The sequence below is a fragment of the Bos taurus genome, chromosome 2 (genome assembly GCF_002263795.3).
Source record: "Bos taurus isolate L1 Dominette 01449 registration number 42190680 breed Hereford chromosome 2, ARS-UCD2.0, whole genome shotgun sequence".
Lineage (NCBI taxonomy): Eukaryota > Metazoa > Chordata > Mammalia > Artiodactyla > Bovidae > Bos > Bos taurus.
Genome location: NC_037329.1, coordinates 130905712 through 130933435, shown reverse-complemented (window position 1 = coordinate 130933435; position 27724 = coordinate 130905712). Strand labels below are relative to the sequence as shown.

Genomic DNA, 27724 nt, shown 5'->3' with positions numbered 1-27724 from the left:
AGTAGGGTGCAGAAACGGGCAGAATTTGTGACGCTGGTTCAGCGACAACTGAAGTCTAGTAAAACATGGGGCTTGGAGGAGGAGTCCCTTGGTGGGTGACTTGGCACGTACCTGAGCGCCCACTGCAGAGGACAGAGAAGCAGAGAAGGCGGAGGAGGAGGAGGAGGAGAAGGGGGAGGAGGGCGGAGCTGCTTGCAGGGCAGCTGCAGGCTGGGGATGGGGCGAGATTCTCTGGGGAGGGGCCGGGGGGTGGGCAGCAAAGCTGGAGAGGAGCTGCCAGATTTCAGCATCCATCCGCCTTTGGGCCTCATCCACCTGGGGGATCAGGAGAAGGGGGATGGAGGAGAGGAGCAGGGGGCCAGAAAGGACCCTGTGAGGCCCTGCCAACACCCAGGGGGCCCCAGGCCCGCCTGCTGTCCACTGCCATGGCCTCTGTTCCAATGTGTGGACGCCTGACGCTCCGCCTCCCGTCTCTGCTGCCCTTTCGCTCCTCGCGAGCCTGGTGCAGCCAACTGGGAGAGGCCCAGGCTATGGGGAGAAGCTCAGACAGTGGTGACCTGGCAAGAGAGGGGGCAGACAGCTCTGCCCAAGCCCGGGCTAGAGGGGCCGGAGGCAGGCCCAGGGGCACGCATACTGGGGAGATGGCTCCCCGGGTCTCACGCTCCAGGCAGGCCATGGTACCTCCCCAAGCCATTCGCAGCTCGGCAATGCCTCTAAAGGAACACTGCAGTGGTCCAGGCATCAGGCTGGGGCCCGGCCTGAGGGAAAGTGACTCGGGAAGGCCAGGGGCTCAGCCCCAGGCTTCTACTTGGGACTCTACTCTCTGGGTTCCTCCCCGGGGCCCTAGACGCAGCTGGCCCCCAGGTGGGCCTTGAGTTACCTGTGAGAGCCGCTGTGCCTGGCCCTTGCCCTGTGGGAGCCCCGGGATCCTCCCAGTGGTCATGGCTGCCCGCAACTGCTCCTCTGAGAGGGACGTGCGGTTCTGATGGGCAGAGGGCATAGGCCAGCTCAAGACCACCCCCCCGCCCCCACCCAGAGCCCCAGAGCTAGAGCCCTGGGGAGCGTCCTTTCCCCATGGACATGGCGGCCAGGAAGGCCCACCCAGGCTGGGGAGCAAGAAGCATGCACCCCTCTGCAGGCTGGCACACAGAGGTTCACTCCAGGCTGCAGGAGGGCTGTCCACACAGAGGGCTAACAGAGACTGCTTGGGGGTCAGTGCTGGGGTAACCTGGTGGGCCAGGGACTGTCACGTGGTTTAGCCTCCAGCTGGTGTCCCTGCCTACCAGCCAGCACTCTGGCCGCAGACGGCTGGCGGTAGGACCCGAGCGCACAGCAGGTGAAGCACCCTCCCGGCTCTAATTCCTGACATCGCAGGGCTTGGGTGCAGCCCTGCCCCGGCCGTGGGCCATCGGGCACCACCTGGGCCCATGCGCGCCCACATTGTCTGGGGTGCCAGGAGTCTCCCCATGCGGGGCGGAGGGCATCCAAGAACACACCATGCCCAGGTCACATCATGGTCACACCACTCAGATCACAGGCCTACCTGGTGAGCCCGTCGCATCCGAGCAAAATATGCCTCCCTCTGTGGGGCACAGGGAAATGCCAGGAGATGGCGTTAGAGAGAGAGCGGGGGGAGACAGAGAGAGAGAGAGAGCAAGGTCTGGGAGCTGCAGGGAGGCAGACACTGTGGCCAGGAAAGGAAGAGAAGGGAGAAGAGACTAGAAGGAAGCCAGTCCTGGGAGGAATCTGGCATCCATGAGTCTGTCCAAGGAGGAGGGACACAGCAGCCTCAGAACCCCCCTCCTAAGTGTCCCTGACTTTCCTAGGACCCTGCACTTGGGGACACACCTGTTTGAACACTGGCTTCAACCAGCAGGCGACGCCTGAACCAAGACCCGCTTTCCCTGGGTGTGGCCAGGTGGCCTGGACTGCTCACGGAACCCATTTAGGTGGCCACCCAGGAGTCCACCCCAAGAACCTGAGCCCCACAGCACCTCCCTCACCACTGTCCCGTCATCTCTGCACTAGACCATGCCTCCGGAGGAGCAAAGCCTGTGAGCATCTGTGACTACTGCAGTATTTAAGGGTGGCCTCTGAGCTGGTTGGGCTTCCCTTGTGGCTCAGCTGGTAAAGAATCCGCCTGCAATGCGGGAGACTTGGCTTCGATCCCTGGGTTTGGAAGATCCCCTAGAGAAGGGAAAGGCTACCCACTCCAGTTTTCTGGCCTGGAGAATTCCACCGACTGTATAGTCCATGGGGGTCACAAAGACTCAGACACCACTGAGCGACTTTCACTTTCACTTTTTCTGAGCTGGTTTGCATCCCAGCATTGCCATCTTCAGGCTGTGGGAGCCCAGGCAAGTTCCCTAACCTCTCACTCCAGTTTCCTCATTAATGCAAAAGGGCAGCAGTTGTCCTTAGCTCCAAAGTTGTGACTTACGACCTGTATTGGGTTGGCCGAAACATTTTTCCATAACATTTTACAGAAAAACCAAATGAGTTTTCTGGCCAGCCCGATACAAGGGCTCACAATCGCAGCCAGCACAGAAGAACTCAAAAAACATGACCTACAATAAGAACACCCAACACCAAGCACAGGGCGAATTCCGCAGGAGCGATTGAATGAAACTGAAAGCGTGTCTCATTCGTCCTTTTGTTTCCCAGGGCCTCGCCCAGGACCTGCTGGTTGACTAATTGTGCGAAAGGTAATAATCGTTAACCGGCGAGCACTTACTACACGCCAGAAACGAGCTCTCATCCTCCGAACTGCCCTGGAGCTGAGGTTTATCACCAGGCAGCCCAGAGCTGGGTTGAGGCCTGTCTGACCCCCAAAGGCAGCAGCCACGACGTGGCCGTCACCTGCCTGCCGGCCCACACCGCTCTGAGGCCAGCTTGTGTCTGCATCCCTGCTGCCCAGGGCCTGGCTCAGAGCTGGCGATCAGGGAGGGTGGTCTGCCAGGCCCTGCGGCGCGTCCCACCTTGTCTCCCTGGTACGTCTCCGGGAGCTGCCAGTAGAAGGACTCGTGGCCAAGGTGGGCAAAGTTGCCAAAAGAGAGCTGGGTGCCCTCGGGCACGGGTTCCACGGAGAAGCCTCCGGTCAGGCGGCTGTTCCGCTGCGGGTTCACCAGGGCAAAGCCTTGGAAGTCCCCGGGGGCAAAGCGGGTGGAGATCTGACACAGCAGAAAAAGGATGGGGGGTCAGTCTGGGCCCCGGGGAGGCCCCTGGGTGGGGGAGGGGCACCAGAGGACCCTGGAGTGGAGAACGGGGGAGCTGGTAAAATCGGGGCTGGGACAGAAGTCATGAGGGGATGGAGACCATGTCTGGGGGGAGGAGGGAAGGCTGGGATTGGGATTGACCTGAGCAATAATGGGGCGGTGGGGAGGGCCTGGGGGGGAGCGGCGGGGGTGGCTGGGACCTGCGCTTATGTGGGCAGTGATGGAGGCATGGGAACAGGGATCAGCACCAGTGATGAGCCAGGAGAGGCAGGCAGCAGGCCCCCCCGGGCTAAGGGCGCGTCCGGGCTCCTACCAGCTGGCGAGTGTAGGAGGAGCTGGCACACTGCTGGGTGACACCCATGCAGAAGCAGGGCAGGCAGCCGTCGGGGTTGCTGGCACTCAGGTGGAAGTGGTGGGGCCGGCACTGGCTGCAGGTGAGGCCTTCCACCTGGGCCTGCAGGACGGACAGAAAGGCGGGCGGGGAGCCTGGATGGGTCTCTTGCACGGCTGGCAGCCTTTGAGGACAGTCTTCCCAGCCGTTTCCGGGGGTTCTAGGGGGGCCCCTGCTGCCCCCAGGCTGAGGCCCCAGCTCCCATTGGATGCTGCCTGACACCTCGAGGCCCCAAGCAGTGGGGCAGGGACGGACCCCGTGAGGCAGGCGGGCAGGCCACAGGGACAGCCCTGGAGGCTGGGCGGCACGGAAGGCCCGGTGACCGGTTTGGCCGTGGTTCGGGGCCTCGTGGAGGGCAGGGGTTGGGACTGACCTTGCACTGGCACTGGCCAGCAGGGTCACACTGGTTGCTGACACTGCCCTGGGGGTCACAGCCACAACCGATCTGCTCCGGCAACTGGCCACCGCTCCCTAAGGTGGAGGGAAGCCGCTACAGCTGGAACCCCAAACCCACCATGAAGCATCCCCATTCCCACCACCCTCTGGCCATCACGCTCCACCCGAGGGAACGAGTGTTTGCTTCTGAACACCTGCCACGTGCAGGCATTGGCCACATTCACAGACGCCCTCCGGGGTGGGTGGGCCTTTTACGACCCCCATTTTACAGGCAAAGAAGCCGAGGTTCGGAGAGGCAAAGTCACATTTCCTATGTTGAAGGAGAACGAAGGCTCTGTCCTAGCTCCATCCCCAGGGTGGCCAGATCCCCAAAGCCTCCCCAAGCCTACTCACTTCGACAGGGCTGGCCCTGGCTGGGGTTGCCGTAGTAACCTGGCGCACACCTGCGGTGAGAGAAGGTGCTGGGTGAAGGGAGGGAAGAATCACTGGGCTGTGCTGGGGGCCCTGTACTGGACTCGGTGACCTGAGTGCTGGACGAACTAATTAGCCTAACTCACCCATTGCACAGATGGAGAAGTAGAGGGGAGAAGAGGGGCAGGGACAGGCCACAGGCCATGGAACCAGTGAGATCAGCAGGGTCAGGCCTCGAACCCAGGACTTTCAGCAAGAATGAAGGGTTTCTGGGAAGACTTTGGCCTCACTGGGGATGGGAGTGTTGGGAGGTGGGGGTGATCTGCAGGTCTAGATCTCTGAGAGCCTCAAATGCCAGGTGAAACGTTCAGGCTCTCGGGGTGGGGGGCGGCGCTGACTGTCTCCTGGGGCCTGTGTGAGGCAGAGTTGGGGGCTTCTGCGCCCTCCTGAGCAGGAGAGCTGGGCCCAGCCCACTTTCGGGGGCAGCCCCTCGTGCAAACTCCCCACCCTGCCCACGCTCGCCTCACCTCTCACAGTGACGCCCGCTGTGGCCTGGGGAACACGCATCACAGGTGGGGTGGCCGTCTGTGTCCAGAAAGCAAGTGTGGGTGGCTCTGCGGAGGTAGGGGGCGAATTTCCAGTTAGGTCAGCCGCTGTTCCTTCAGGCCCAGGGCGGGAGGGTGAGGAGGAGGGTCCACGTGAATTAACACGTCCTGAGAGCCAGCTATGTGCCAGGGTGTGTGCTAAGAGTTCCGTGGCTTCATCTCAGGCTCATAGTAGGGGCCAAGGTGTGTGTGTGGGGGGGTGCTTCATTATCCCCATTTCACAGGTGAGGAAGTTGAGGCGTAGAGAGGGAAGTGTACCTCATACAAAGTGACACAGTGAGAAAGTGGTAAGGCCAGGGTTTAACCACTGCCTCTCAGGAGGGCCTGGGAGGAAGGCAATCTGGGACAGAGCACTGGACATTTCGGGAAGGGGCTGGACGCACTGGCCGGCAGCGGGCGCTCCGTGGCAGGGGCACGGCTGGCAGTCGTGTGGTGTCCCACGCTGGGCGTCCCCGTAGTACCCAGGCTGGCACTGCTCACACCGGGGGCCCTCTGTATGGTGCTGACATTCCTGGGGCAGGCAGACCGTGGGGCTGAGGCTGGGCCCCTGGAGGCCACAGACCCCTGGGGTAGGAGGGAAAGAGGGGGGCTCACCTGGCAGGCGCCTGTCTCAGGCTCACAGACCTCAGTGTGGCCGTGGCAGCTGCAGCGTTCGCAGGTGCCCAGGTAGAGGCCGCTGGGCATGCGTGTGTAGCCTGCGTCACAGTCCTGGGCACAGCCAGAGGGACTTCCTCAAGGCCTGCTCTGGGTCGGGACCGCCGGATGGCCGGGGTGGGCTTGGGGAGGTGGGGGAGCTAAAGGAGGAGGAGCCAGAGCACCACCGTGGAGGGGGCTGGCTGGACAGGAGGGTGGGGCCCGGGCTCACCTGGCAGGACGGACCTCGGTACCCAGGCGGGCAGGCACACTGCTCCACCTCCCGCGCAGGGTCCTGGCCGGTGTCCTCAGGCACGGCCACGTCCATGCTAATGCCGGAGACCCTGGGGGCGACAAGACCCCGGAGTGAGTGAGCACTCACGCAGTGCCTGTGCGCAATCCCAGGGGTCCTGCACGTGATCACCTCGTTAATCCTCCTGGCAGCCCTGCCGCGATGCTACTGGGGCCCCGCCCAACTCTCTCTACCTGGGTGTCCATCCCTCAGCAGCTGCCAGGACTGTGGCGAAGGGCTTATACCCGCAACTTTCTCCAGGGAATGAGCCTTCCTCACCAGGAGAGGTCCCACCAACCTACTCCCTTAGGGGGACCAGTGACAGGCCGGCCCAGGGTAGAAAGGCCCCTCTGGCTCATGCAGGATGACTCTGCAGGGCTCTGTGGCAACGAGACCCAGGCTGGTCTCTACCGGAAACCACTCCTTGCTGGCCACTTCCTCCTCCTGTCTCCCTTCCTCCCAGGTTCTCCTTGCCAATGACTCAAATCCCCATCTCTGGCTTTGCTCCTTGGGAACTCCATCTAAGACAAGCCCTGTGGCAGAGGAACTACTATAATCTCCCTTTTGTTGCTGTTGTTTAGTCGCTAAGTCGTGTTCTACTATTTTGCGACCCCGTGAACTGTAGCCCGCCAGACTCCTCTGTCCCCGGGATTTCCCAGGCAAGAATACTGGAGCAGGTTGCCATTTCCTTCTCCAGGGGATCTTCCCGATCCAGGGATAGAACCTGCGTCTCCTGCATTGGCAGGCGGGTTCTTTACCACTGAGCCACCTGGGAAGCCCTACCATCTACATTTCACAGATGATAAAATGAGACACAAAAAGGCTGCAGAGCCGGAAAGAGTTAGAGCTGGCAGTCCGCCTGCCCTGCATTGCACCTCTGAGCCTGGAGCCACCCCCAGACCCTTCCTGCCCTCCCACCCTGGCCCCGGACACCTGCTCTCAGCTGGCCGCTGGGTGTGGGACGCCTGGATCAGGAGGCTGTCGATGTCCGCTAATGCCATCAGCAGGTGCTCCCTGGTGGCCGGCTGCCCGTCAGGCCGCTGCCACGCTTGCTGCCGAAGAAAGAGCTTATGGGCTGCAGTCCCTGACATCCGGACACCCCTGCGTGAGGGGCGCAGGGAGGCCCCCTGGAGGTCTCCTGGGACCGGTGCTGCTCACCTCCCAGAAGGGCACGGTGAAGGTGCTGGGCTGGCCAGAGCTGGGCTGCTGGGAGGTGTGGTGCTCCAAGACGATGTTATTGCCCTGCAAGACCACCAGCGGCTGCCCAGGCAGGGGCGCGGAGCCAGGCTGGGGCCGCTGGGTCACCGTAAAGCGCAGCTCTCCGCCATAGGAGGTCACCTGGGACCCAAGGGGGACAGACACTCAGCTGGGGCCCCCACCCTGAGGTCCTGCCGCTGCTCGGGCCGCAGCCTCTTCCTCAAAGGCCCCAGGCAGCCCCTGCCCACCTTGTCCCCCAGGAAGTGTGGAGGGAGGCTCCAGAAGTAGGGCCCAGGTGGCAGGCTGTGGAAGGAGGAGAAGACCAGTTCCCCGGGCGAGGGTGATGAGATGCCCTCGCTGGCGTTGTGGGTGCCCGTGGGGTTGGTCAGGGTGAACCGAGTGGGCTCCTCGGAGGCCCCCAGCACCTGGCAGAGGCGGGAGAAGAGGCCGGGATGAGGGCCGTGGCCTGCCACTTGGCCCTGGGTCCACCCATCCCTGGGCTTGGCAGTCCTGCCCGTCTGGCCAGCCCCACTCCTCGCCTAGGTACCTGGGCACGGCGCCAGGAGGAGCTGGTGCACTGGCGACTGACACCCATGCAGAAGCACTTGAGGCAGCCGTCGGGGTTGCGGGCGCTCAGGTGGAAGGAGCCGGCCACACACTCGTTGCACAGGCGCCCCACCACGTTGTTCTGGAGGGACAGAGCTGGGAGCTGCAGGGTGGCCCACGGGAGGTGGGGGGCGTGGGGGGCGCTCCCTGCAGCTTCCGGTCTAATCTACCCACATTCCAGACCAGAACCCAAGGCCAGGGGGCCCTGGAAAGAGCACGCTTACGAGGGCTGGCCGCCATGTGAATAGTAATTCCCAAATGATGGAGCCTATACACCCAGTCGTTTTCCTGTTTTCTCTGTGGTTGCTAGGGAGCTCACGAATAAGTTTTAGACTTGAAATATAGCAATGTGGTGCAAATAATTGTTGTTCAGTCACTAAAGTCGTGTCTGACTTTTTTGTGACCCCCATGGACAGTAAGTAGCCAACCAGGCTCCTGTGTCCATGGGATTTCCCAGGCAAGAACGCTGGAGCGGGTTGCCATTTCCTTTCCCAGGGGATCTTCCCAACCCAGGGACTGAACCCGGGTCTCCTGCCTGGTAGGTGGATTCTTTACCAGCTATGCCACCTGGGAAATCCTGGTTAAAATAACTCCTGCTACTATTAATGGACTGTTTAATGCACTGCACTAGTTTCTATTCAACCAGCACCTCATTTAATTTCTTGAAGTTCCTTGAGAGGAATGGGCTATTTCCATGCTTCACGCAAGGAAACCGAGGCTCAGGGATGGGAAATGATTGACATGGTGACATCGGTGACCAGCTTGCTGATCCACTCCGGGACGGAAGATGGGAGTAAAGAGCTTGATTTCCGAATCTGTCTGCTTCTTTGTTCTGCAGACACCTGAGGCTCCCGCTCTCAGGCAAACCATTTCCCTCCTCTGAGCTCCCATCTCCTCACTTCTGAATCAGTAATGCTAATAGCTACACCATTGTGTCAACGTGGAATGAAAGCATGGTCAGAACAAAGGTCCGATGGTCACACAAGGATGGACCTGACCAGTTGCTCCTTTCTGATGCTGGCCCACTTTTCATGAGGAGGGGGATGTCTAGCTAGCCAGACCCATTGGCCTGCAGCGGAGGCCACCACCCACTGGCCAAGGAGCCAGGGAGAGGATGCAGCCTCCTTCCTCCTCCTCCTCCTGGCTGTGGGCCGGAACCCAGGGCCCCCAGGGTCGGGGCGGGAGCTCACACATACCTTGCAGAGGCAGGCCTCCCCGGAGGATCCCGTGCTGCCTCGCTCATCACAGCGCACGATCTGCTGGTCTGGAGACGCAAAGTTGGTGTTGGCAGGGAAAGTGGGAATAAGATGGACATAATCTGGACAGAATGGGGGGATGTGGGGCGCTCCCCAAGGACCAGAGGGAGTTTGTGCTGGACCAGGGCCTTGGGCCTGGGGGCGGGAGGCCTGGGAAGGCGCCGGGGACAGTGTGTGCGATACTCACTGATGGGCCTGCACTTCCCGTTGGGCTGGATGGGGTTGCCCTCGTAGCCAGCGGCACAGCTAGGGGAGACAGAGGGTGGTCAGAGGCATTCCCAGACCCCCCACCCCCTATGGCCTGCTTCTCCCGGCCCCTACCGGCTCTCGCTCACCTCTCACAGCGGCGGCCTGTGTAGCCTGGGGCACACGCGTCACACGTGGCTTGGCCATCCGTGTCCAGGAAGCAGGTGTCCGAGAACCTGTGGGGATGAGGCGGACAGGACGTGGGGCAGGGCTGCAATGAGGGGCCGGGCCAGGGCTCACAGACCGCTCTGGGAGTGACAGCTGTCCACAGGGACACAGCAGGCCATGAGGCCCATCTGCCCTTTTTAAAATTTTTTCTAAAGATATTTTATTTATTTTGGCCGCTCTGTGAGGCATGTGGGATCTCAGTTCCCCAGTCAGGGTTTGCACTCAGGCCCCCTGCAGAGGAAGCACATAATCTGGACCTCTGGACCACCAGCCAGGGCAGTCCCGAGGCCCACCTCCTCTAGAGCTGCAGCCTCGCCGCGGCACTGGAAAGAATGAGGGGCCCGCTGCATGGAACAGGAGGCAGGCCCGGAGAGGTCGAGGGGCCAAGGGTATTCATCCACCAGGCGAGCCTCCGAAACCAGGTCTCCCACCTCCCAGCCCAGAGGATGCCCCAGGCCCAGTCCCCCGTCCGCGCTTCCCGCCCCGCCTGCCCCTCCCGAGCCGGGTCTGACCTGCGGGAGGCGTCGATGTACGGGCAAGGGCAGGGCCGGCAGGCAGTGGCTGTGGCCTTGGTGGCATCCCCGAAGAAGCCCGCCTTGCATTTGTTGCACTGCGGTCCCTCTGTGTTGTGCTGGCAGTTCTGGGGGGAAGGGGAGGGAGGCGCTCAGGCTGGGCGGAGCAGCACGTCTGGGGGCTACCCCCGCCCGACGTGGGGCCACACTGGACCAGATGGGGCTCCATGAGGGTGGGCCCCTGAGGCTGTCTGGATCAGTGTCCCTGGTCATGCAGGAATTACCCCACAGCTTTGTACACAGGGGAACATCAGCTCCATCCTGACGGGGAGCTCATCACCCTGCATGGCAGCCTGTCCCGTAGACGGTTCCAAATACTTGCTCTGTATTGACCTAAACCCACATTCTCCTTTCAATCCATACCCACTGGCCAGTTCTGCCCTCTGTAGGTGGTTCCTTCTACCCCCGATAGCTGTTCAGGGACTTGGAGATAATCGTTTTCCCTGCTTAAACCTTCTCTCAGCTCCCAATTCCAGCTCCCTCCACCATTCCTAAGAAATAATGTAAGATTTATAGGCTCCTTCCTGTTAGGAACGGCCTGCTTAGGGCCATGCTTTATGCCTTATTCTCCAGGAGTGATTGGTCGGACCAAAGTGAAGAGTAGGACTTTCACCTCCCTTATCTGGACATAATATCTCTGTTAATGCATCCAGAGGTCAAGAGAACTTGTGTGGCAGCCACAACAGTCATTCTGGAGGCTTGTGCTAAGCACGTGGGCACAAGGAAGTCTCAGCTGGAGCCTCCCACCCTGCTCTTGCCTCTAGCCAGTATCCAAGTGCCAGATGGCACGACTCACCAGGCAGTGGCCATACACAGGGTCACAAGAGCTGGCGTGGCCATTGCAGTTGCAGCCAGAGCAGGTGCCCAGGTAGGGCCCCCCAGGCACCCGGGTGAAGTGGGCATCACAGCTCTCACAGGACAAGCCGGAATAGCCGATGGGGCATCTGTGGGGACAGAACCAAGACGGTGGCTGCAGGGACCGTGAAGCCTGGTGGTTTCTCCCCGACCTCTGCCAGGGCCTCTGTGGTCCCCGGTCCAGCTGGGTCAGGCACCTGCACTCCTCGACGCTGTGGGCGCGGCCGTGGCTGGTGGCGTAGGTGACGGTGGTATCCATGGCGACGTCACTCAGCCCCACACTGGCCATCTTGTGGTCGTACACCGTCTGGATGAGCACCGCTTCCAGGCTCTGCAGCACCTGCAGCATCTCCGCCCGCTGCACCGGCCGGCCGGACTCATGCACCCAGTGCTCCTGGGGGGGAGCAAAGGTCAGGGTGTGGGGGGAGGTTGTGCATCAGCACCTGCCCAGCCTGTACCCCCAGGGGAGCAGGCCCCACGTACCTCAGAGAGCTGGACCTGGCGCTGGTTCGGGACCCCCGGCTGGGTGGACGTGTGGCCCCGGGAGAGCAGGCGGTGGCCGGCACCCACGAGGACCACGTCCGGCCGCTGCACTGGCTCCAGCGTGCCACGTGCCAGCTCATAGCGCACCTTGTAGCGCAGGGAGCCACCGTAGGAGTCCACCTGGCCGGGACAGGGCGGATCAGGGCTGGGCAGCCGTGGGCACACACGATGCTCGCTGGGTGCCCCCCTCCCAGCTTTAGAGGGAGCGGAGTACAGGCAGGCTCCGAGCATGGATGCGGGGTACTGGGCCCCTCCCCACCCAGGGTGGCCCCGTCACCTTGTTGCCCAGGAACTGCTCGGGCAGAGCCCAGAAGGAGTCGTGGACCAGGAAGCGTCGGGACAGGTCGACCAGCTGAAACTCCTGTAGAGTGGTGTCGATCTGCAGCTGGGTGGAGGAGACAGGTGGCATGCCGGGCTGCGCGGGCATCGTCACGTTCACACCTGGGGGGCACAGGGAGGGATGAGTGCCATGAACGTGCCTGCCCGAGACAGCCACCCGGGTGGTAGTCCAGAGAGACGGAAAATTCTGAGAGAAGTGTGATTTAGAGGGAACGTCAGTCTCTCTCCCAAAGTCAAATAAAAGCCAAGTTTTTTTCCCCCTACTGAATTCCTGGAGCAGCATTTCCCGAAGCACTCTCCAGGCAAAGCCAATGCTGCCGAACGATAGTGGGGAACCATTTGGGAACCCCAGGGTCAAGGAATCTGCTGCAGGACTTCTCAGAGCCTTTGCTTGCCAATAGATCTGTGGACTGTCAGGGCGGGAAGAGCCCTCAGGGGGTAGTAGAAAGCTACACAGGACTGAAGAATGGGTGCCCAAGTCCTGGTTCCACCACCCTCCAGGTGTGTGAGTCTGAGCAAAGGCCTTAGTTTCTCTATCTGTAAAATGGGGGCAACAGTGGCTTGCATCACAGGGTTATCAGGAAGCTAAAGTGAGCGGAACGACACAAAATGCTTAAAACAGAGTAGGACACAAAGGAAGTGCTCAAAAACTCGATAGCTATTACTGTTGCTGTTTTTATGGTGGGTCCTTGGGTCCAGCTGTATCCTACACACACACACACACACACACAGGAATTCTCTCTGCAGCATCCTCCCAGATCTCTAGGGCAGCACTAACCATCCAGGAGAACTTTCTGCGATGATGGAAATGTGCCTGAACCCAGGTCCGTCTGATGTCGAGGCTCATGCCATCCTGCCTCTCAGAGTGCGAGAGAACTGAGCCCAGCTGCCTGACTTTACGTTTGGGAAAAGAGGCCCAAAGAAGCAAGAGTCTCAAAGTCACACAGGCAGTAATAAGTGGTGCATCAACAAGTCAGCTCCGGGCTAAGAATATGCCAAAGCCCGGGCTCTTACACTCTGGGTCACTGATGCCTCTCCATTCTGCAGGATGAGGATGCTGGGGGTGACGACAGGGAGCTGGGCACTTCCCACGGACAAAGCACTATTCTGAGTGGCTTATGCGCTCTAGGCCCTTATACCACCCTGGGTGGGTAATATTTTATCCTCGTGTTGTAGACGAGAAAACTGACACACTAGGTAGGTAACTTGGCCAAGGGCCCACGGCGTGAGGGTCAGAGTCAGAACCCGGACTGGGACTCCACGGCCCGCTCTCTTCGTCAACTAATGCAGACGGGTATCGACTGTAGATTTCACTTTTCCTAAAAGAGCTTGTTTTCCCCCTGAGATGCTTTTCCCACCGGGCTCAGCATTTCTTCGGCAACCCCGTGTGCCTCCCTGGACTGGCTCCATCTGTCCAAGGCATATGCTGCTTTCCCGACTGTCTGCCCTCTGAGCCTGCGGGAGCCCGGTGCCTGTCTCGCACCCACCAACGCACCCTTGAAGTCGTTGGGCTGGTCAAAGCGGAGCCGGATCTGGTCCCGGAAGCGGCGGCTGCTCTGGCACACGTTGGTGACGCCGAAGCAGAAGCAGGGCAGGCAGGAGGCGCTGTGCTCCAGGTAGAAGTGCCCATCAGGGCAGGGACCTGCGGGGCGGCACGGGAGTGGGCTACAGCTGGTCCCTGGCGAGCAAGCCCGGCTCCCGCCCCGCGCCCGGTGCCCGCCTGCCGTGGTGGGCCGTACCCCGCTGTGGGATGAGCTCCAGGACGCCGTCGGGAATGCCGAACACCATGCCTCGGGCGTTCATGGCCTCGCAGGTGTAGGCGCCCTGGTCTGCCTCCTTCACGTCGTGGATGGTCAGCGTGCCGCGGCCGCCCTCACTGGTCACTGTCACCCTGGTGGGCCCCCCCCGAGACAAGAGGCAGGGGTTGGGCCGGGACGGCTGGCCGCACCTCCCCTCCAGCCCCAGCCCCCTGCCGGGACCCAGAGCCACACCTCGGATGCGAGGGGATGTGGCCCCAGTTGAGTCTCCAGTTGATGATAGGGGTGGGGACGCCGATGGCCACGCAGGTGAAGGTCACCGTCTGGCCCCGGGAAGCCTGGATCAACTCCTGGGGAGGGGTCACCACCTGGGGAGGCACTGGGGAAGGAGCGAGCAGGAGTGAGGGGTGGGAGGCACCGAGGCGGGAGGAGGAGGGGGCCGGGGTGGGGAGGCTGCGGGGAGGGGCCAGGGCCCAGAGCTCGCCCCCCAGCTCCTCGCTCACTGCAGCCGAACTCGTCGCTGCGGTCCGGACAGTCACTCTCCTCGTCGCAGTGGAAGCTGGCCGGGATGCAGGTGTTTGTGGACACGCAGCGGAACTTGGTGGGCCCACAGACATCCTCAGGGCGCTTGACAGCTGGAGACAGAGCCAGGTGGTGTGGGCAGCGGGCACTGCCCTCAGGGAGGACCCACCCCCACCCCACCAAGCCCTTGCCTACTTATGGCCCCCAGCCCAGGCTGCCCACCTTCTCTGGGTGTTCCTAGGATCACGCTCTCATCTTGCCTGCTTGACAACACAGGCGCCCTGACCAGGCCCAGACTCTGCCTCCACGACACTGCCCACAATGCCGTGGTCCCCAGTCATCCGTCCAACACACTCCACCTGTATCCCCTGACAGAGTCACACCTGGCACAGCAGTCATGCAGCTCCTCCCCCATCCAGCCACGAGAGACGCACAAGATCAAAGGCATGGCCCCGGGAGCCAGTGCCTTGGGACACCGGGTGCTACCTGGGCACTTCTGTCTACTGGAAAGGCCTTTAGCGAGGGCCTGCTGCAGCCCAGATCTCGCTGCCCTGTACCCCTCTAAGGGGGCCAGGGGTGGCACCTGGCCCGAGACAGCCGTCCATGGACTGGTCAGAGGCCTGGAGCTGACCCGGCCCCAGGGTTGGGCCCCAGCTAGGCATCTCTAGTAGATGCTAACTGACATTCTTCTTCAGGGACACGGAGCTTGAGACAGACACACAAGCAGGGGCAGACAGGGCAGAGGGGTGTAGGAGCAGAGGCCACCTGGCCACAGAGGGGGAGCTCAGAGGAGGCCAGGAGGACCCACCTACTGCTCCTCCTGAGACCCCACCAGCCTGCAGAGCCACTCCCCTTTCACGCCCTCTGTTCTGCACTCGGTCAGCAAGGACTTGGTTTTCCTTGGACTGTTGCCCTGCAGAGGCCTCCGAGAAGCGCTTTTCAACTAAAACCCTCAATTACTTCTCCCTCTCAAGGGACTGGGTTGTCAGGCAAGCTTGGAGTCACAGAGGGGTGACATAAAACTCTGCCAGTCTGCAGCACGACGCTGCCCCTCTCTCTCCAGGGTTTGCTGTGAAGCGGGGACCGCAGGGGAGGCAAGGAGGAGAGGCTGGACCCATGGACATTCGGAATGTCAGCACGCTCAGACTGTGACCCAGGGTCACAGAGCAAGGCTTCCATTATCCTCAATCTGGGGCCTAACAGGCCCCCGGCTTCGCCTCATACGATCGGACATGCAAGATGCTACCTGAGGGGGTCTCTGGCTCTCCAGGCTCACCCACTTAACTGTCACGGTGTCTATCACACTGACTAGGTGGATGGGTGGGCAGTGGAGAGAAGGGTGGCTGGACAGATGAATGGGAGGTGAGAAAGATGTTGGCTCCATGAATGGCTAGTGGAATGGGGAGCTGGCAAGATGGATAACGCATAGAAGGATGATGGATGGACGGATGGAGAAGAGATGGATGGAAGGAACGATGCTGGACAGATGGATAGATGGACAGAGGGATTTATGATGGAATTTACGGTGCAGTGGACAGGAGGAAGGACACTGGATGGACAGGTAGATGAGGGGTTTTGCAGCTCAGCAACGGATGAATAGACAGGTGGATGGTGGGTGGACAGATGGATGGGAGGAAGAAAGGATGTTGGACCGACGGACAGGTCGTGGGTGGTTGAATGGTTACACGGATGAAAAGCTGCAGATAGAGGAACAAATAATGCAGAACCAGCTCTAGATGAAAAACCTCTAGGCCCTTAAAGGGAAGGCTTTACCTCACACGTCTATCATCAAGGGACCCTGGTTTATCAAGCCTACTCAGCCACTCATCTGACCCCCACACAAGCATACGTGACTAATAGTAACGAATAAATAGACACTGACCACCGGCTCTCTAGCCATGGTGCTCGCTACAAAGGCCAGCTCAGCGTCAGAGAGAGGGAGAGACCTCACAAGTCTGCCCCCAGGGCCTCCACCACTCAGCCAGGGGACGGCGCACAGACCCGCCGGAGAGGGGTGGGGGCTCGGGGAGCGCGGACAGCGGGGCGGACACTCACGGCAGTCGGCCTCGTCGGTGTGGTCCTCACAGTCAAAGTCGCCGTCGCAGCGCCAGAGTTTGAGGGCACAGTGCCCGTTTCCACAGGGGAACTCGTTGGGCTCACAGGGCGGGGTGGGGCCTGGGGGAGCACCGGGCCAGGGTTCAGCCAGAGGCCTCCGGGGCCTCTCCCCAGCCCCCACCACCGGACCCCTGCCCCGCGCCCCCGCCTGGCCCGCACCGCAGTCCGCTTCATCGCTGCCATCGGCGCAGTCCTCTTGCCCGTCGCACACGTAGTCTTTGGGGATGCAGTGCCCGCTGTGACACGCGGCCTCATGCGGCCCACAGGGCACAGGCCTGCCTGGGCTGGGCAGTGCGGCCTGGGGGGCTGGGGTGGCTGGGCGCTGCTGGGAGGGGAGTGACTCCGGCTGGGCTGGCGGCGGTGGAGTGGCCCCCAGAGGGGGCGGCTGGGAGCTGAGCGTGGGCATCGGCTCCTCTGTGGACAGAGCCCGCTCGGTGTTGGCACGCAGGGGCGGCTCCTCTCCCCTTGCCCCCGCCCCGTCCCCAGGCCCCTGACCCTGTTACCACCCCTCCCGGGTCCCTGGCCACCTCCCTTCTTGCCTGCAGCAAACTCTCTTGGCAGCACCCCCCCTCCGCCAGGTTGACGTGGAGACCACTGAGTGCCCACACGGCCCCTCACCACAATCGAGCTCATCAGACATGTCCCTGCAGTCAGGCCTCCGGTCACAGCGGTACTCCAGGGCCACACACTCGTTATAGCGGTGGCAGGCGAACTCCGCCTCGGTGCAGGCTCTGGGGACCTGGGGCACTGTGGGGAGCAGGGGAGGCCGTCAGAGAGGCAGGCGGGGCATCGGTGGACGATGTCAGGGAGGACACAGGCACTGCAGAGCTGGGACGGGGTTCTGGGGCTCCGTGTCAGGCCCGGTGGTTTCTGGCTCAGCAAGGGCCCAGAGCACGCATGGTGGACGCATCACAGCACACGTGGGACGCGGGCTCTGTGGCAGCGGCCTCACCCATTCCCCCGTGCGGACCCCACACGCAGCTGGCATGCCACACCATGCAACCACTGGAGCACACGTGGGCAGGCCACAGCCAGGCCTAGCGAGGATGAAGAGGAAGGGGAGGAGGGGCGGCCGGTGCGTTGTGCCCGGCCGCCACGCCCTCATCCTGCCTTGCCCTCCATCCATTAGCTTCTCTAGTGCCCCGGCTTGGCCTGGGCCTGGCTTTACATGCTCACCTGGTGTCACTGCGGCCGCCACAGCGGCCGGGGGGGGCGGGGGTGTCTGTGCTGGAAAGGAAGGTGTGATCAGTAGCCATCCCACCTGGGAGCTGGGGGCTTGCAGGGCTGAGCCAGCCCCATCCTACCCTCCCTAGCCAGAAGGACTCAATAAAAAGTGGGAGGAAGAGGACTAGGTCCCCAGGCATCTTGATCTGGGCCTGGGGATGCCAAGGAACAAACTTGACCTGTGGGCACATTAATTGAGGTGTGATGTGCAGAACAAGGGAGGTGACGGTTTCACCACGTTTTTTTCTGATGGGGTCGCACCATGGTAAGGGTGGGGTTTGTTCAGTTCTGGGTTCCACTTAGTCGGGGAGGAGGGTGACACGTCCCAGAGAGAGAACTGAGATGCAGACTGGGATGGGGACTCCCAGCCCGTGAGGGATGAAACGGGACTGTTTGGCTCAGAGAAGAAAACACTCCGGGAGTTGGAACGTGAGTCAGAGGGTGCAATGAAAAGAAAGCTGGGCCCCACAGAAGGTTCAAAGGTACAAGCTGTGCGTCTAACAGCTGTGTGCCTGGGGCCAGTTTCCTGTGATCTCTGAGCTGTGCTTCTCACAGGTTCTGGCAAGACCAGCACAAACACAGAGTTTGGTTTGCATCCTGGCTTTTGCACTCTCTGTGTATGTGGATTTGGAGCAACCATTTTTCCCTCACCGGGCCTCAGGGCCCTTGTCTCGAAAACAGGAGAAATAATACCTACATCATAGGAATTACTGTGAAGTCTGAATGGGAGTGGCGTGCATACAGTCAGGGCTCAGTGAGTAATTGTTGGTGATTAAACAGAAAAGTATCTTGGACCCAAAAGCACTGTGTGAAGACAGGAATTTACTACCTATTGTCAAGGTAGAGAGGTTAATAGAGAGAAAAGCAGAAACCGGGCCTCATGGGTACCGGCTGGAGGGAATGGATGTTGCTCAACCCAAGATAAGATTGCACGATTGATGGGGAAGATTCATGAGGTGGTGAGCTCCCCGTCGCTACCAGCATGAAAGGCCAAACTAGGAGGGCCCATGGTGGGGACACTGAAGAGAGGGAGGGGGCGCACGTGAGTCTGAGAAACCGGAGGGGTCGCCCCTGGCTCCAGGATGGGCTCACCTGTGCCCAGGCGTCGGAACTGGAATCCCTGGGGAGAGGTGACGTAGGAGGCGATGGAGCCACTGGAGATGACGCCGTGCAGCACCTCCTGAATCTGAGCCCCATCGGCATTCCCTTCCGAGCCCACATCCAGCTCCACAAAGACCCAGCCGTCCAGCTCTCTGGGGGTGGATGTGGGGCAGGGCGGAAGAGGGAGGAAGACGCCTGTGGTCTCAGCTCCTGCCCTGGGGCCCCTGCCTGATGCTCAGGCCTGATTTCAACTCTCCCCTTGGCTCCTGGACAGCCTGCACCCCACATGGGGCAAATGAAGGTCCAAACTGCCCCTCCACCAGTCTTCGAATTTCCACCCAGAGTGGGGCCGCCCCTTGGGCCCCTCCTGCTGCCCACCTGCCCCCAGGGCTCCTCCCCGTCCCTGTCCGCCCCACACCAGCTCCCCCTCCCCCAGGGCCCCTCTCACTTGATGAACACCACGCTGACAACCTGGTCTCCAGGGATCTTCAGGTACTCTGACTCCAGCTGGAGAGGGACATGGCGCCATCAGCCTCCGGACCCTTCACCCCACCTTCTGTCCTGGCCCACCACACTCGGGGAGCCCCCCTCAAAGCCCCTTCACCTCACCGTGTCTACCACAGCCTCCGACACCTCTCGGAACTCCTCGGAGCCTGCGTCCTCCAGCTGAGGGCTATAGTCGATGGAGTGAGTGAAATTTACCAGTGCTCGGAAATAAACTGCAAAAAGGAGTTGGGGGGGTGGCGTCACTATGAGGGCCCCAGACCGGCAGAATGGGGGCCTCAGGCAGCTGGGCCAGTGGGTGGAGACGGGAAGACGGTCCCTGGAAGCCTCCAGCTGAGGCCGACACCTGTGTGCCCATAGTTGTGCCCAGCAGGACTGCCCAGGGCTCAAAACCCAGGCCTCGCACTTGAGCGAAGGGCTTAACTAACAGGGAAAATGGCCCAATCCAGATCCCAAGTGATGGTGCAGAAGAGGAGGCCTCCCCTGGCTCAGAGGAAGGCTGGGTGACAAGGAGGACGCTCCACAGGAGATGGCCTGGCAGAGAAATATTTCTTCCTTTGGTTGTACCACACTCCTTGTGGGATATTAGTTCCCAAACTAGGGATCAAACCAGGTCCTCAGAAGTGAGAGTGCTGAGTCCTAACCACTGGGCCGCTGGGGAATTCCCACCACCCCCATCCCCCTGCTTTTTGTTGGTACAGAAATTACTCGAAAGTGACCGTGACAAGTTTCTCCTCCTCCCACCCCCAACTCACGCCAGTGCCTACTCATCCTTCGGGGCTTAGTTCAGCCATCACCTCCTCCAAGAAGACTGCCTGAACTGCCTTCCTTTCCCAACCCTGGCTGATAGCGACCCCTCCTCTGGGGTCCTCCATCCACTTGATTTCTCCCATCAGCGTACCTTCTACCCGCAAGGTGGCATAGCTCCTCCAAGGTTACAAGGGCCTACAGAGCACCATCACAGAGACTGTGGGCTCTGAGGTCAGCCACATCTCAGGCACGGGCCTCACCTCTCTGAACTTCTGTTTCCTTTTTGTTCAAATGCACATATCAATTACATTTACCGCACCGGGTTGCAGTGGGGAATAAATGACAGCATGCTGACAAGGCCACCTCCCTGTGTGCGAAGATGCAGCCCCGGGCAAGGAGCAAGTACCAGGGAATCAGAAGATGCTGTCATCTTTCTCTCTACTGCTAGACAATAAATGTGATGGGGGGAACCTCAGATCTCACTTACCCCGGTAGCCCCAGTGCCTGGCATACTGTAGGCCTAATATGTGATGGCCAAATAAATTTAGATTGGTGTGAGCATACACTTATACCTACTGTTTACTGAGCAACTGCTGTATACATTTAATGTGCATTAAATCTCATCATGTTCATGAGTTCATGACAGAAGTTTTAAATATGAGTTGTAAATGGAGCATACATGTGTATACACACACACACATCTGGCACATAGTAGGGGCGATATAACCTGAACTATTACTAAATGAGAGGCAGCCTAGCTTAGTGCTTAAAAGCTCAGTCTCTGAGCAAAATTGCCACTTCTATGAAAATAACTGAAAATTGCCCTGTGGCCTTGAGAAAGTTACTTAATGTCTCTGAGCCTCAGTTTCCTCATCTATAAAACACAGACAAGAGTAGTGTCCACCCCAGAGGGCTGTTGTGAGGATAAAATAAGATGAGGAGTAGAAAATGCTTATAACAGCATCTGGCACACACTAGAGGCAGCAAGGGTTAGCTGGATTATCTCTGGTCTTTAAGACAAACCGAAGGAATGGACTTGGTTTTATTTCTTCCCATCTGAGAGACGCATTCGTGGCTTCATCGGATCTATATTGAAGGTCTTTAATAAGCTAGGCCAATACTTTGGCCACCTGATGTGAAGAGCTGACTCCTTTGAAAAGACCGTGTTGCTGGGAAAGATTGAAGGCGGGAGGAGAAGGGGACGACAGAGGATGAGATGGCTGGATGGCATCACCGACTCAATGGACGTGAGTTTGAGCAAGCTCCGGGAGTTGGTGATGGACAGGGAGGCCTGGCATGCTGCAGTCCATGGGGTCACAGAGTCAGACATGATTGAGCGACTGAACTGAACTGAAAAAGCTAGGCATGTTCTAGGGGTAGGGGATATAGCAGTGAACTTCATACGTGACAATTTCTGTCCCCACAGAGATCACTTTGGAGGGGGAGAAGAAAGGAAATAAAACACATGGGTGAGGAATATCTGGACTGTGGGAGGAAGAAAAAAATGAGGGTGGGTGGAGCGGGCGCACTGGGGTAGGGTAGGGCTGCTCCTCTCCGAGAGAGGCCAGCAAGGCCTCCCCTCCCAGGGGCATGCTCAGAGGCAGAGAGCAAGGGCCGGGGGGTGGCTGGGAGAAGAGGATTCCAGGCGGGAGGAACCGCAGCTGCGGGGCCCCTGAGGCAGAAGGGGGCGCAGGGAAGTGACAGATGACCCTCAGGCGGGCGGCAGAGCTGGGCCCGTCCCCCTGCCCCTTCACTCTGCCTCTCAGGCCCCGGGTGCACACCCCAATTCCGCGCCAGGACTCCCCCAAACTCGGTGGCTCACTGAGCAAGCCCCCGGGGAATGGGGATGGCAGCCACGCGACAGCAAGTGTGGCCGGGGTGCCCGCAAGGGAGGGTGCCCGTGAGGGCGCTCTGGACCACGGGGCTGAGCTGGGCAGGGCTGCCAGGGGCTGGGCGGGCGGGGTCCTGTGGGCTGGAGTGTGAGGGCCGTGAGCTCGGTCACAGAGGCCTCTTGTGAGCTGGCACAGAGGCCCATTGAGAGTCCCCACCCTGGCCTCTGGCCTCCACCCCAGAGCCCAGAGCGGGCCGAGGAGGCCAGGCCTCTGCCCAGGAATGTGCCCACGTTGGAGGGGGGGGGGTGGGTCGGGAGGGGGCCGGGCTCCACAAAAGCCCCTTTCTCCCAGGGCCTGGGAAGGGCACGGACCCTCCAGCCTGCCCCCGCCCCCGCCTCCTCCCAGACCGGGGGCAAGGTCGGGGTGAGCGCCCTCCCTGGCGCAGGTAGCAGAGGGCCTGGGCACAAGGTGAGGCCGTGTCTGCTTCAGGAACCGACCACCCGGGCCAAGGGGGCTGCTGGGGGGTGGCCCGGGGTGGGAGTGCTCTCCGGGGCTGGGGGGTCCTGCCCTGACCAGCTGTCTCCGTGCTGGCCCTCATCTCACCCCATCTGGACAGCTCAGCTCAAGCCTAGAGGGACGGGAGGCCCAGAGCAGCCTGGCACCCCGGGTGGGGGTGGGGACCACCCCCAGGGCCTGGAGCCGCCCACCCCACTTACTCTCGATACCCAGTTCCTGCTCAACAGAATTTCCTCCCCGCACACTTTGGCTCCGGATTGCCAGGCTCCTGAAGTGGATCCAAGTCATCTCCAGACTCTAGGGCCTTCACCCCAAGGGGTCATTGTACCCACCCTGCCTAACAGGCACCCCAGGGTAGAACACCAGGGGCCCGGCCCACTAAGCTGTGAGCTTAGATCATGCGCCCGGATGAAGGGGCAGGGGAGCAGGTGGGGCCCACTGGGGCAGGGGTGGCAGCGAGCCTGGCCCCAGACTCTGCAGGGAGGCGCGGGGTCTCAATTGGGACAAAGGGCAGGCTGGGGAGGAAAAGAGGACCCAGAAGAAAGGAGGGAGCGGACGAAATGGGAGAGGAGCGGGCGAGGGGAGGGAAGCGAGTCCCCGCGGCCAGAGGAGACTCCTGGTCATCACACCGGCCGTGGGAGGGGGTCCCCGGGCGGAGGGGGGCGGTCCCCGGGACCTGCAGAGCGGAGCAGCAGAGAAGGAGGTGAGGAGGGGGCAGAGACACAGGGAGGTGGAGAGACCAACTGGAGAGACAGAGGCGGAGACATAAAACAGAAAGAGGTGAAGCAGACAGAGAGAGATGGAGTCGGAGATGCGACCGATACAGAGACACTATCGGTACAGAGATGCAGAGAGCTTGGTGGGGAGAAGCAGAGAAAAGATGAGCCGAAGGCCGAATGGAGGGAGGGAAAGACGGAGGCACGGCCGCGGAGATGGAGTGTCCAACAGACAGAGGGAGGAAAGGTTGGAGAGAGGGGACCAGGCGCGGATGAGACAAACACACAGCGGGAAGGAGACAGCCCAAGGCAGGGCAGGCAGGCGCAGGAGAGACACGCAGACAGGCTGTCGCAGGACGGACAAGAGCCAGAGAGACACAGAGGCCGTTGGTAGACGGGACGCAATGGGGTGAGGGGAGCTGGGCGGGGTCCCAAGGTGGGGGAAGGCAGAACCAGGGGCTGGCCGGGATGGGTAGGCGTTCAGGGCTTGGGGGGTACGGGGCTGGGACAGAGCTGAGGAGAGCCACGCCCCTGCCCGAGGGACGAGGAGAGGGCGGAGGCATCTCAGATGCTCCGCCCTCTGGGCGTGGCTCAGCTTATGGTCAGGACCGCCCTCGCTTACCGGAGGAAGGAGGGAACTGCCCTTGGGCAAGGCCGAAGCAGGCCCACGGACCCTGGGAGTCAGGGCGACTTATCTGCGGCCTCTGGGACTAAGATTCAGCCCAGCTGCCTGAACCTGCCTCAAGGGCAGCGGGCTGGAGCCAACGTTGGGGCCTGGAGGGCCTAAGTCCCCACACCTTCCCGTAGATGAGCCCACTCACCAGGAGAGGCTCCTGCCCTGCCCCTGCGCCCTCCCCGCTGCCTCCTCTCGCTCACCCTGCCCCCACCTCTGCCTTCTCCCGCGCACCGTAGCTTCTCAGGTGAGCAGGAGGGCTAGCAAGGCCCACTCAGAGCAGCCTCGTGGGAGGGGGTCCTGGATGTTTCTAAAGGGACAGGGTGGATGGGACCAGGGTCCCAGCAGGTAGCCTTGGCAGGAGGCAGCTCCAGGGATGTGTCAGCACAGGTCATTCTAGGGATGCCTTGTGTGCCTGGGACCCATCTGACACCCGCACTCTGGCCCCACCCAGATCCCAGCAGCTGTAGCCCTGCAGAGACAGACATGGGGAGCAGCTTCAGACTGGGTCTGAGTTCCAGGTGCTGGGAGGTCATGGGCAGAGCCACGCCACCTAGGGGCCAACCCTCCAGTTTGTACTGGCCCAGTGAGGATGCCCCACCCTCCAGCACTGGGTGGCCCCGAGGCACCAGGCAGAAAGGAAGCGACCCCACCACCCTAGACTCATCCCAACCCGCTGGGATGGGCAGCGCTGGGGACGAGGCGGGGCCGCCCAGTGGTGCCTCCGAGCTGAGCTCCGTCCTTGGCCCCGATCACCCTGTGCCCAGGTACTCCTGGAGAAGGCAGCAGGAACCATACGGTACCCCTGGGTCTTGTCCCGGCTCATTCCTTCTCTGCCCAGAATCCCAGGATGGGAGAAAACAGAGACTCTGAGCCCCCTCCCCGCGCTGGGCCAGCCCCTGCTCTGGCTGTGCATGGGGGGTGCTGGCAGAGTGGGCAGCTGACCGAGGCCTGATTCTTTCCCCCCTAGGAAGCCAGCCCTCTTTCCCCTCAACCCAGGAACCCCGGCCTCCCAGCAGGTGACCCGACCTAAGTCAAGTTCCCTTCCAGGCCCGGCTCTTGGCCTATCCGAATGCCTGAGCTACAGAGCCCCTCGGTCCGCCCATCCCTGCTCCGCTCTGCATCGGTCACCCCAAGGAGGCCTCTGGGGAAGGACTCCACAGCTGAGCTACCCTGGGAGGTGAGATTCTGGCTTTGGATGCTGAGCAGCTGACAGTCCCATCGGAACTGGGCATTTCCCAACACAGGCAGGCAGAGAACCCGGACACCCCCAACCTTGTAGGGACCAGCCAGTCAAGGCACACAGCTGTCACTGGTGGGGATGAGACTGCCCCCATGGCAGGTGCAAGGAGGCCTCAAGGCCCTCAGCCCAGGAGATGGAGCCTCTGGGGCTGGGATTCCCCAGGGGGCAGGCTGGGGGCCTGTGTGCTGTCCCCAGATACTTACCCATCTGGAAGTCCCCACTGCCCAGGTCGCCGCTGCCCACACCGTCTACAAGCAGAAGAAAGACTTTTTCAGCAACAACTAATCTTTGTTGAGTACCTACTGGGTGTCAGGAGCTGCTCTGGGCACCCAGTACACGGTGGGGAAGATCATGAAAACATAGCTGTTGGGACTTCCCTGGTGGTCCAGGGGTTAAGACTGGGTGCTTCTAATGCAGGGAACTCAGGTTCGATCCCTGGGCGGGGACCTGAGATCCCACAGGCCATGCGGCTCAGCATAAAAAGCGAAAGTGAAAGTCGCTCAGTCGTGTCTGACGCTTTGTGACCCCATGGACTATACAGTCCATGGAATTCTCCAGGCCAGAATACTGGAGTGGGGAGCCTTTCCCTTCTCCAGGGGATCTTCCCAACCCAGGGATTGAAACCAGGTCTCCAGCATTGCAGGCGGATTCTTTACCAGCTGAGCCACCAGGGAAGCCTGACATGAAATAAAACACAGCTGTAGTCTCCCCTCCACACCTAGGCAGGGCTGCCTGTGAAAACTGTAGAAAGCCTCCATTAGGGACGGTATGGTCCCGGCTGGATGGAGTGGGCGGGGCCAAGTCAGGCCCGCCTCTAGGTGAGGATGGGAGGGAAGCAGAGTAGGGGGCTCTCAGGGGCTGTAATCACCCTCTACTGTGCATTGTCCCCCACCTTCCCCTTAAGTCTAGCTTATCCTGGGCTGTGTGGAGAAGCAGCCACCAGCCTGGGGTCACACAGGCGTCAGTGAGGGGTCCTGGGCTCACTGGGACCAGGGCTCAGGATGCACACAGCTCTTAGCCCATTTCTTTTTTTCCTAAGTTTTTTTTTTTTAAATTGAAGTATAGCTGCTGTACAATATTATACAGTTTACAGGTATACAATACAGTGATTCACATTTTTTTGGGGGGGTGGTGGTTGGTGCGTGTGCTGCATGATCTCAGTTCCCTGACCAGGGATTGAACCCAGGCCCTGGCAGTGAAAGCGCCTAACCACTTAACCGCTGAGGAATTCCTATAATTCACAAGTTTTAAAGGTTATACTCCACTTACAGTTCTTACAAGACATCAGCTATATCTCATGTAGTACAGTGTGTCCTTGTAGCTTACTTATATCTAATAGTTCGCACCTTTTACTCTCCTACCCTTATATTGCCCCTCCCCTCGCCCCACACCCACTGGTGACCACTAGTTCGTTCTCCACATCTGTGAGTCCGGTTTTTTTTGCTATATTCACTAGTTGTATTTTTTAGACTCCACATACAAGTGATATCACACGGTATCTGTCTTTCTCCAGCTGACTTATTCCACTTAGTACAATGCCCTCCAACTCCATCCATATTGCCATAAAGGGCAAAAATTCATTCTTTTTTAACGGCTAAATAGTACTCCATTGCCTATATGTACCATATCTTCTTCATCCAGGCATCTGCTGACGGACACTTAGGTTGCTTCCCTATCTTTCTTAGTCCATCTCTAGAGGGGCCACCTTAGGCAAGTATCTTGGGGCCTCTTTCAGGACCACTGGGAAGCGCCCAAACTCCACCCTGACCCCCTCCACCCCCAGCCACCAGAAAGGCCTGCTCACCTCCCGAGGCCTCATCAGCCAGGAAGTCCTCGTCATCAGAAAGGTCTGAGTAGCTCCAGCCAGCCCGGCCGGCTGTGACTGTTTCTGCATCTTCCGGCAGGGACAAGCCATCGTACGCCCTCAGCCCGTGGGTCACCTGTGGGACACCGCACAGACAACTGTGTCAAACTCTCCAATTCCTGCCAAGCCCGGGGCCCCTCTTCTCAAAGGGGGACCCAGAGTCCCACCCCAAGGCCCTCCAGTGGTCAAGTCAGATGTGGTTTGGCAAAGACAGTCAGACTGAGGCTATACCACTGTTTTTGACTCAGTTTCCCCAAATCTCATTAGCCACTGAATAAATCCTCAAATAAACAAATAGACAAATAGTAAACTTATACTTTTTTTCCCTTCTTTCTTTCTTTTGTGGCCACATCGCGTGGCTTGCAGGATCCTAGCTCCTCAGATCAGATCAGATCAGTCGCTCAGTTGTGTATGACTCTTTGTGACTCCATGAATTGCAGCACACCAGGCCTCCCTGTCCATCACCAATTCCCAGAGTTCACTCAGACTCATGTCCATCGAGTCAATGATGCCATCCAGCCATCTCATCCTCTGTCGTCCCCTTCTCCTCTTGCCTCCAATCCCTCCCAGCATCAGAGTCTTTTCCAATGAGTCAACTCTTCGCATCAGGTGGCCAAAGTACTGGAGTTTCAGCTTCAGCATCATTCCTTCCAAAGAAATCCCAGGGCTGATCTCCTTCAGAATGGACTGGTTGGATCTCCTTGCAATCCAAGGGACTCTCAAGAGTCTTCTCCAACACCACAGTTCAAAAGCATCAATTCTTTGGAGCTCAGCCTTCTTCACAGTCCAACTCTCACATCCATACATGACCACAGGAAAAACCATAGCCTTGACTAGACGGACCTTTGTTGGCAAAGTAGTGTCTCTGCTTTTCAATATGCTATCTAGGTTGGTCATAACTTTCCTTCCAAGGAGTAAGTGTCTTTTAATTTCATGGCTGCAGTCACCATCTGCAGTGATTTTGGAGCCCAGAAAAATAAAGTCTGACACTGTTTCCACTGTTTCCCCATCTATTTGCCATGAAGTGATGGGACCGGATGCCATGATCTTCATTTTCTGAATGTTGAGCTTCAAGCCAACTTTTTCACTCTCCTCTTTCACTTTCATCAAGAGGCTTTTGAGTTCCTCTTCACTTTCTGCCATAAGGGTGGTGTTATCTGCATATCTGAGGTTATTGATATT

General features: G+C 59.9%; 2 protein-coding genes across 14 annotated transcripts in view; one reads left to right on the top strand and one right to left on the bottom strand.

Moving 5' to 3' along the window:
- The window catches only part of HSPG2 (heparan sulfate proteoglycan 2), a 109946-nt gene that overhangs the window by 44037 nt on the left and 38185 nt on the right, over nt 1-27724 (bottom strand). For 5 of the 9 annotated variants that reach the window (XM_015460858.3, XM_059879833.1, XM_059879839.1 and 2 more), the window contains exons 2-34: nt 26483-26618; nt 24882-24926; nt 19054-19163; nt 18893-18951; nt 18436-18596; nt 17296-17346; nt 16738-16866; nt 16279-16533; nt 16060-16179; nt 13986-14117; nt 13717-13861; nt 13465-13616; nt 13221-13367; nt 11664-11827; nt 11327-11506; nt 11041-11237; nt 10785-10932; nt 9929-10056; nt 9338-9424; nt 9190-9248; nt 8943-9010; nt 7688-7828; nt 7389-7565; nt 7102-7281; nt 6877-6995; nt 5884-5995; nt 5613-5726; nt 5402-5529; nt 4941-5027; nt 4396-4445; nt 3980-4077; nt 3529-3669; nt 2979-3170 (exon numbers count right to left, since the gene is read on the bottom strand). In XM_015460858.3, coding sequence (XP_015316344.2) covers nt 2979-3170; nt 3529-3669; nt 3980-4077; nt 4396-4445; nt 4941-5027; nt 5402-5529; nt 5613-5726; nt 5884-5995; nt 6877-6995; nt 7102-7281; nt 7389-7565; nt 7688-7828; nt 8943-9010; nt 9190-9248; nt 9338-9424; nt 9929-10056; nt 10785-10932; nt 11041-11237; nt 11327-11506; nt 11664-11827; nt 13221-13367; nt 13465-13616; nt 13717-13861; nt 13986-14117; nt 16060-16179; nt 16279-16533; nt 16738-16866; nt 17296-17346; nt 18436-18596; nt 18893-18951; nt 19054-19163; nt 24882-24926; nt 26483-26618 — 4212 coding nt within the window. The remainder of the gene's footprint in view (nt 1-2978; nt 3171-3528; nt 3670-3979; nt 4078-4395; nt 4446-4940; nt 5028-5401; nt 5530-5612; nt 5727-5883; nt 5996-6876; nt 6996-7101; nt 7282-7388; nt 7566-7687; nt 7829-8942; nt 9011-9189; nt 9249-9337; nt 9425-9928; nt 10057-10784; nt 10933-11040; nt 11238-11326; nt 11507-11663; nt 11828-13220; nt 13368-13464; nt 13617-13716; nt 13862-13985; nt 14118-16059; nt 16180-16278; nt 16534-16737; nt 16867-17295; nt 17347-18435; nt 18597-18892; nt 18952-19053; nt 19164-24881; nt 24927-26482; nt 26619-27724) is intronic. The other 4 variants (XM_015460859.3, XM_010802655.4, XM_015460860.3 and 1 more) reach the window with 1 other exon arrangement.
- Nucleotides 20646-26848, top strand: LOC132343458 (uncharacterized). 5 transcript variants are annotated; one of them, XM_059879855.1, is made up of 3 exons: nt 22015-23171; nt 24406-24615; nt 26583-26848. In XM_059879855.1, exons 1-3 carry the CDS (start codon nt 22846-22848, stop codon nt 26818-26820), a joined length of 774 nt encoding a protein of 257 aa, XP_059735838.1. In that variant the 5' UTR covers nt 22015-22845; the 3' UTR covers nt 26821-26848. The 5 variants fall into 5 exon arrangements, 4 of the variants coding, with proteins under 4 accessions (XP_059735838.1, XP_059735842.1, XP_059735841.1 ...); XM_059879859.1 differs by lacking the exon at nt 26583-26848 and adding an exon at nt 26462-26543; XM_059879858.1 differs by lacking the exon at nt 26583-26848 and adding an exon at nt 26414-26543.

Bases quoted from the DNA above. Each gene is read 5' to 3' on its own strand.
- LOC132343458 (XM_059879855.1), top strand. From the start codon at position 22,846: ATGGAGTCGGAGATGCGACCGATACAGAGACACTATCGGTACAGAGAT. The intron at 23,172-24,405 runs GTGAGGGGAGCT...TTTCCCCCCTAG, and splicing joins GGTAGACGGGACGCAATGGG to GAAGCCAGCCCTCTTTCCCC. The intron at 24,616-26,582 runs GTGAGATTCTGG...ATCTTCCGGCAG, and splicing joins CAGCTGAGCTACCCTGGGAG to GGACAAGCCATCGTACGCCC.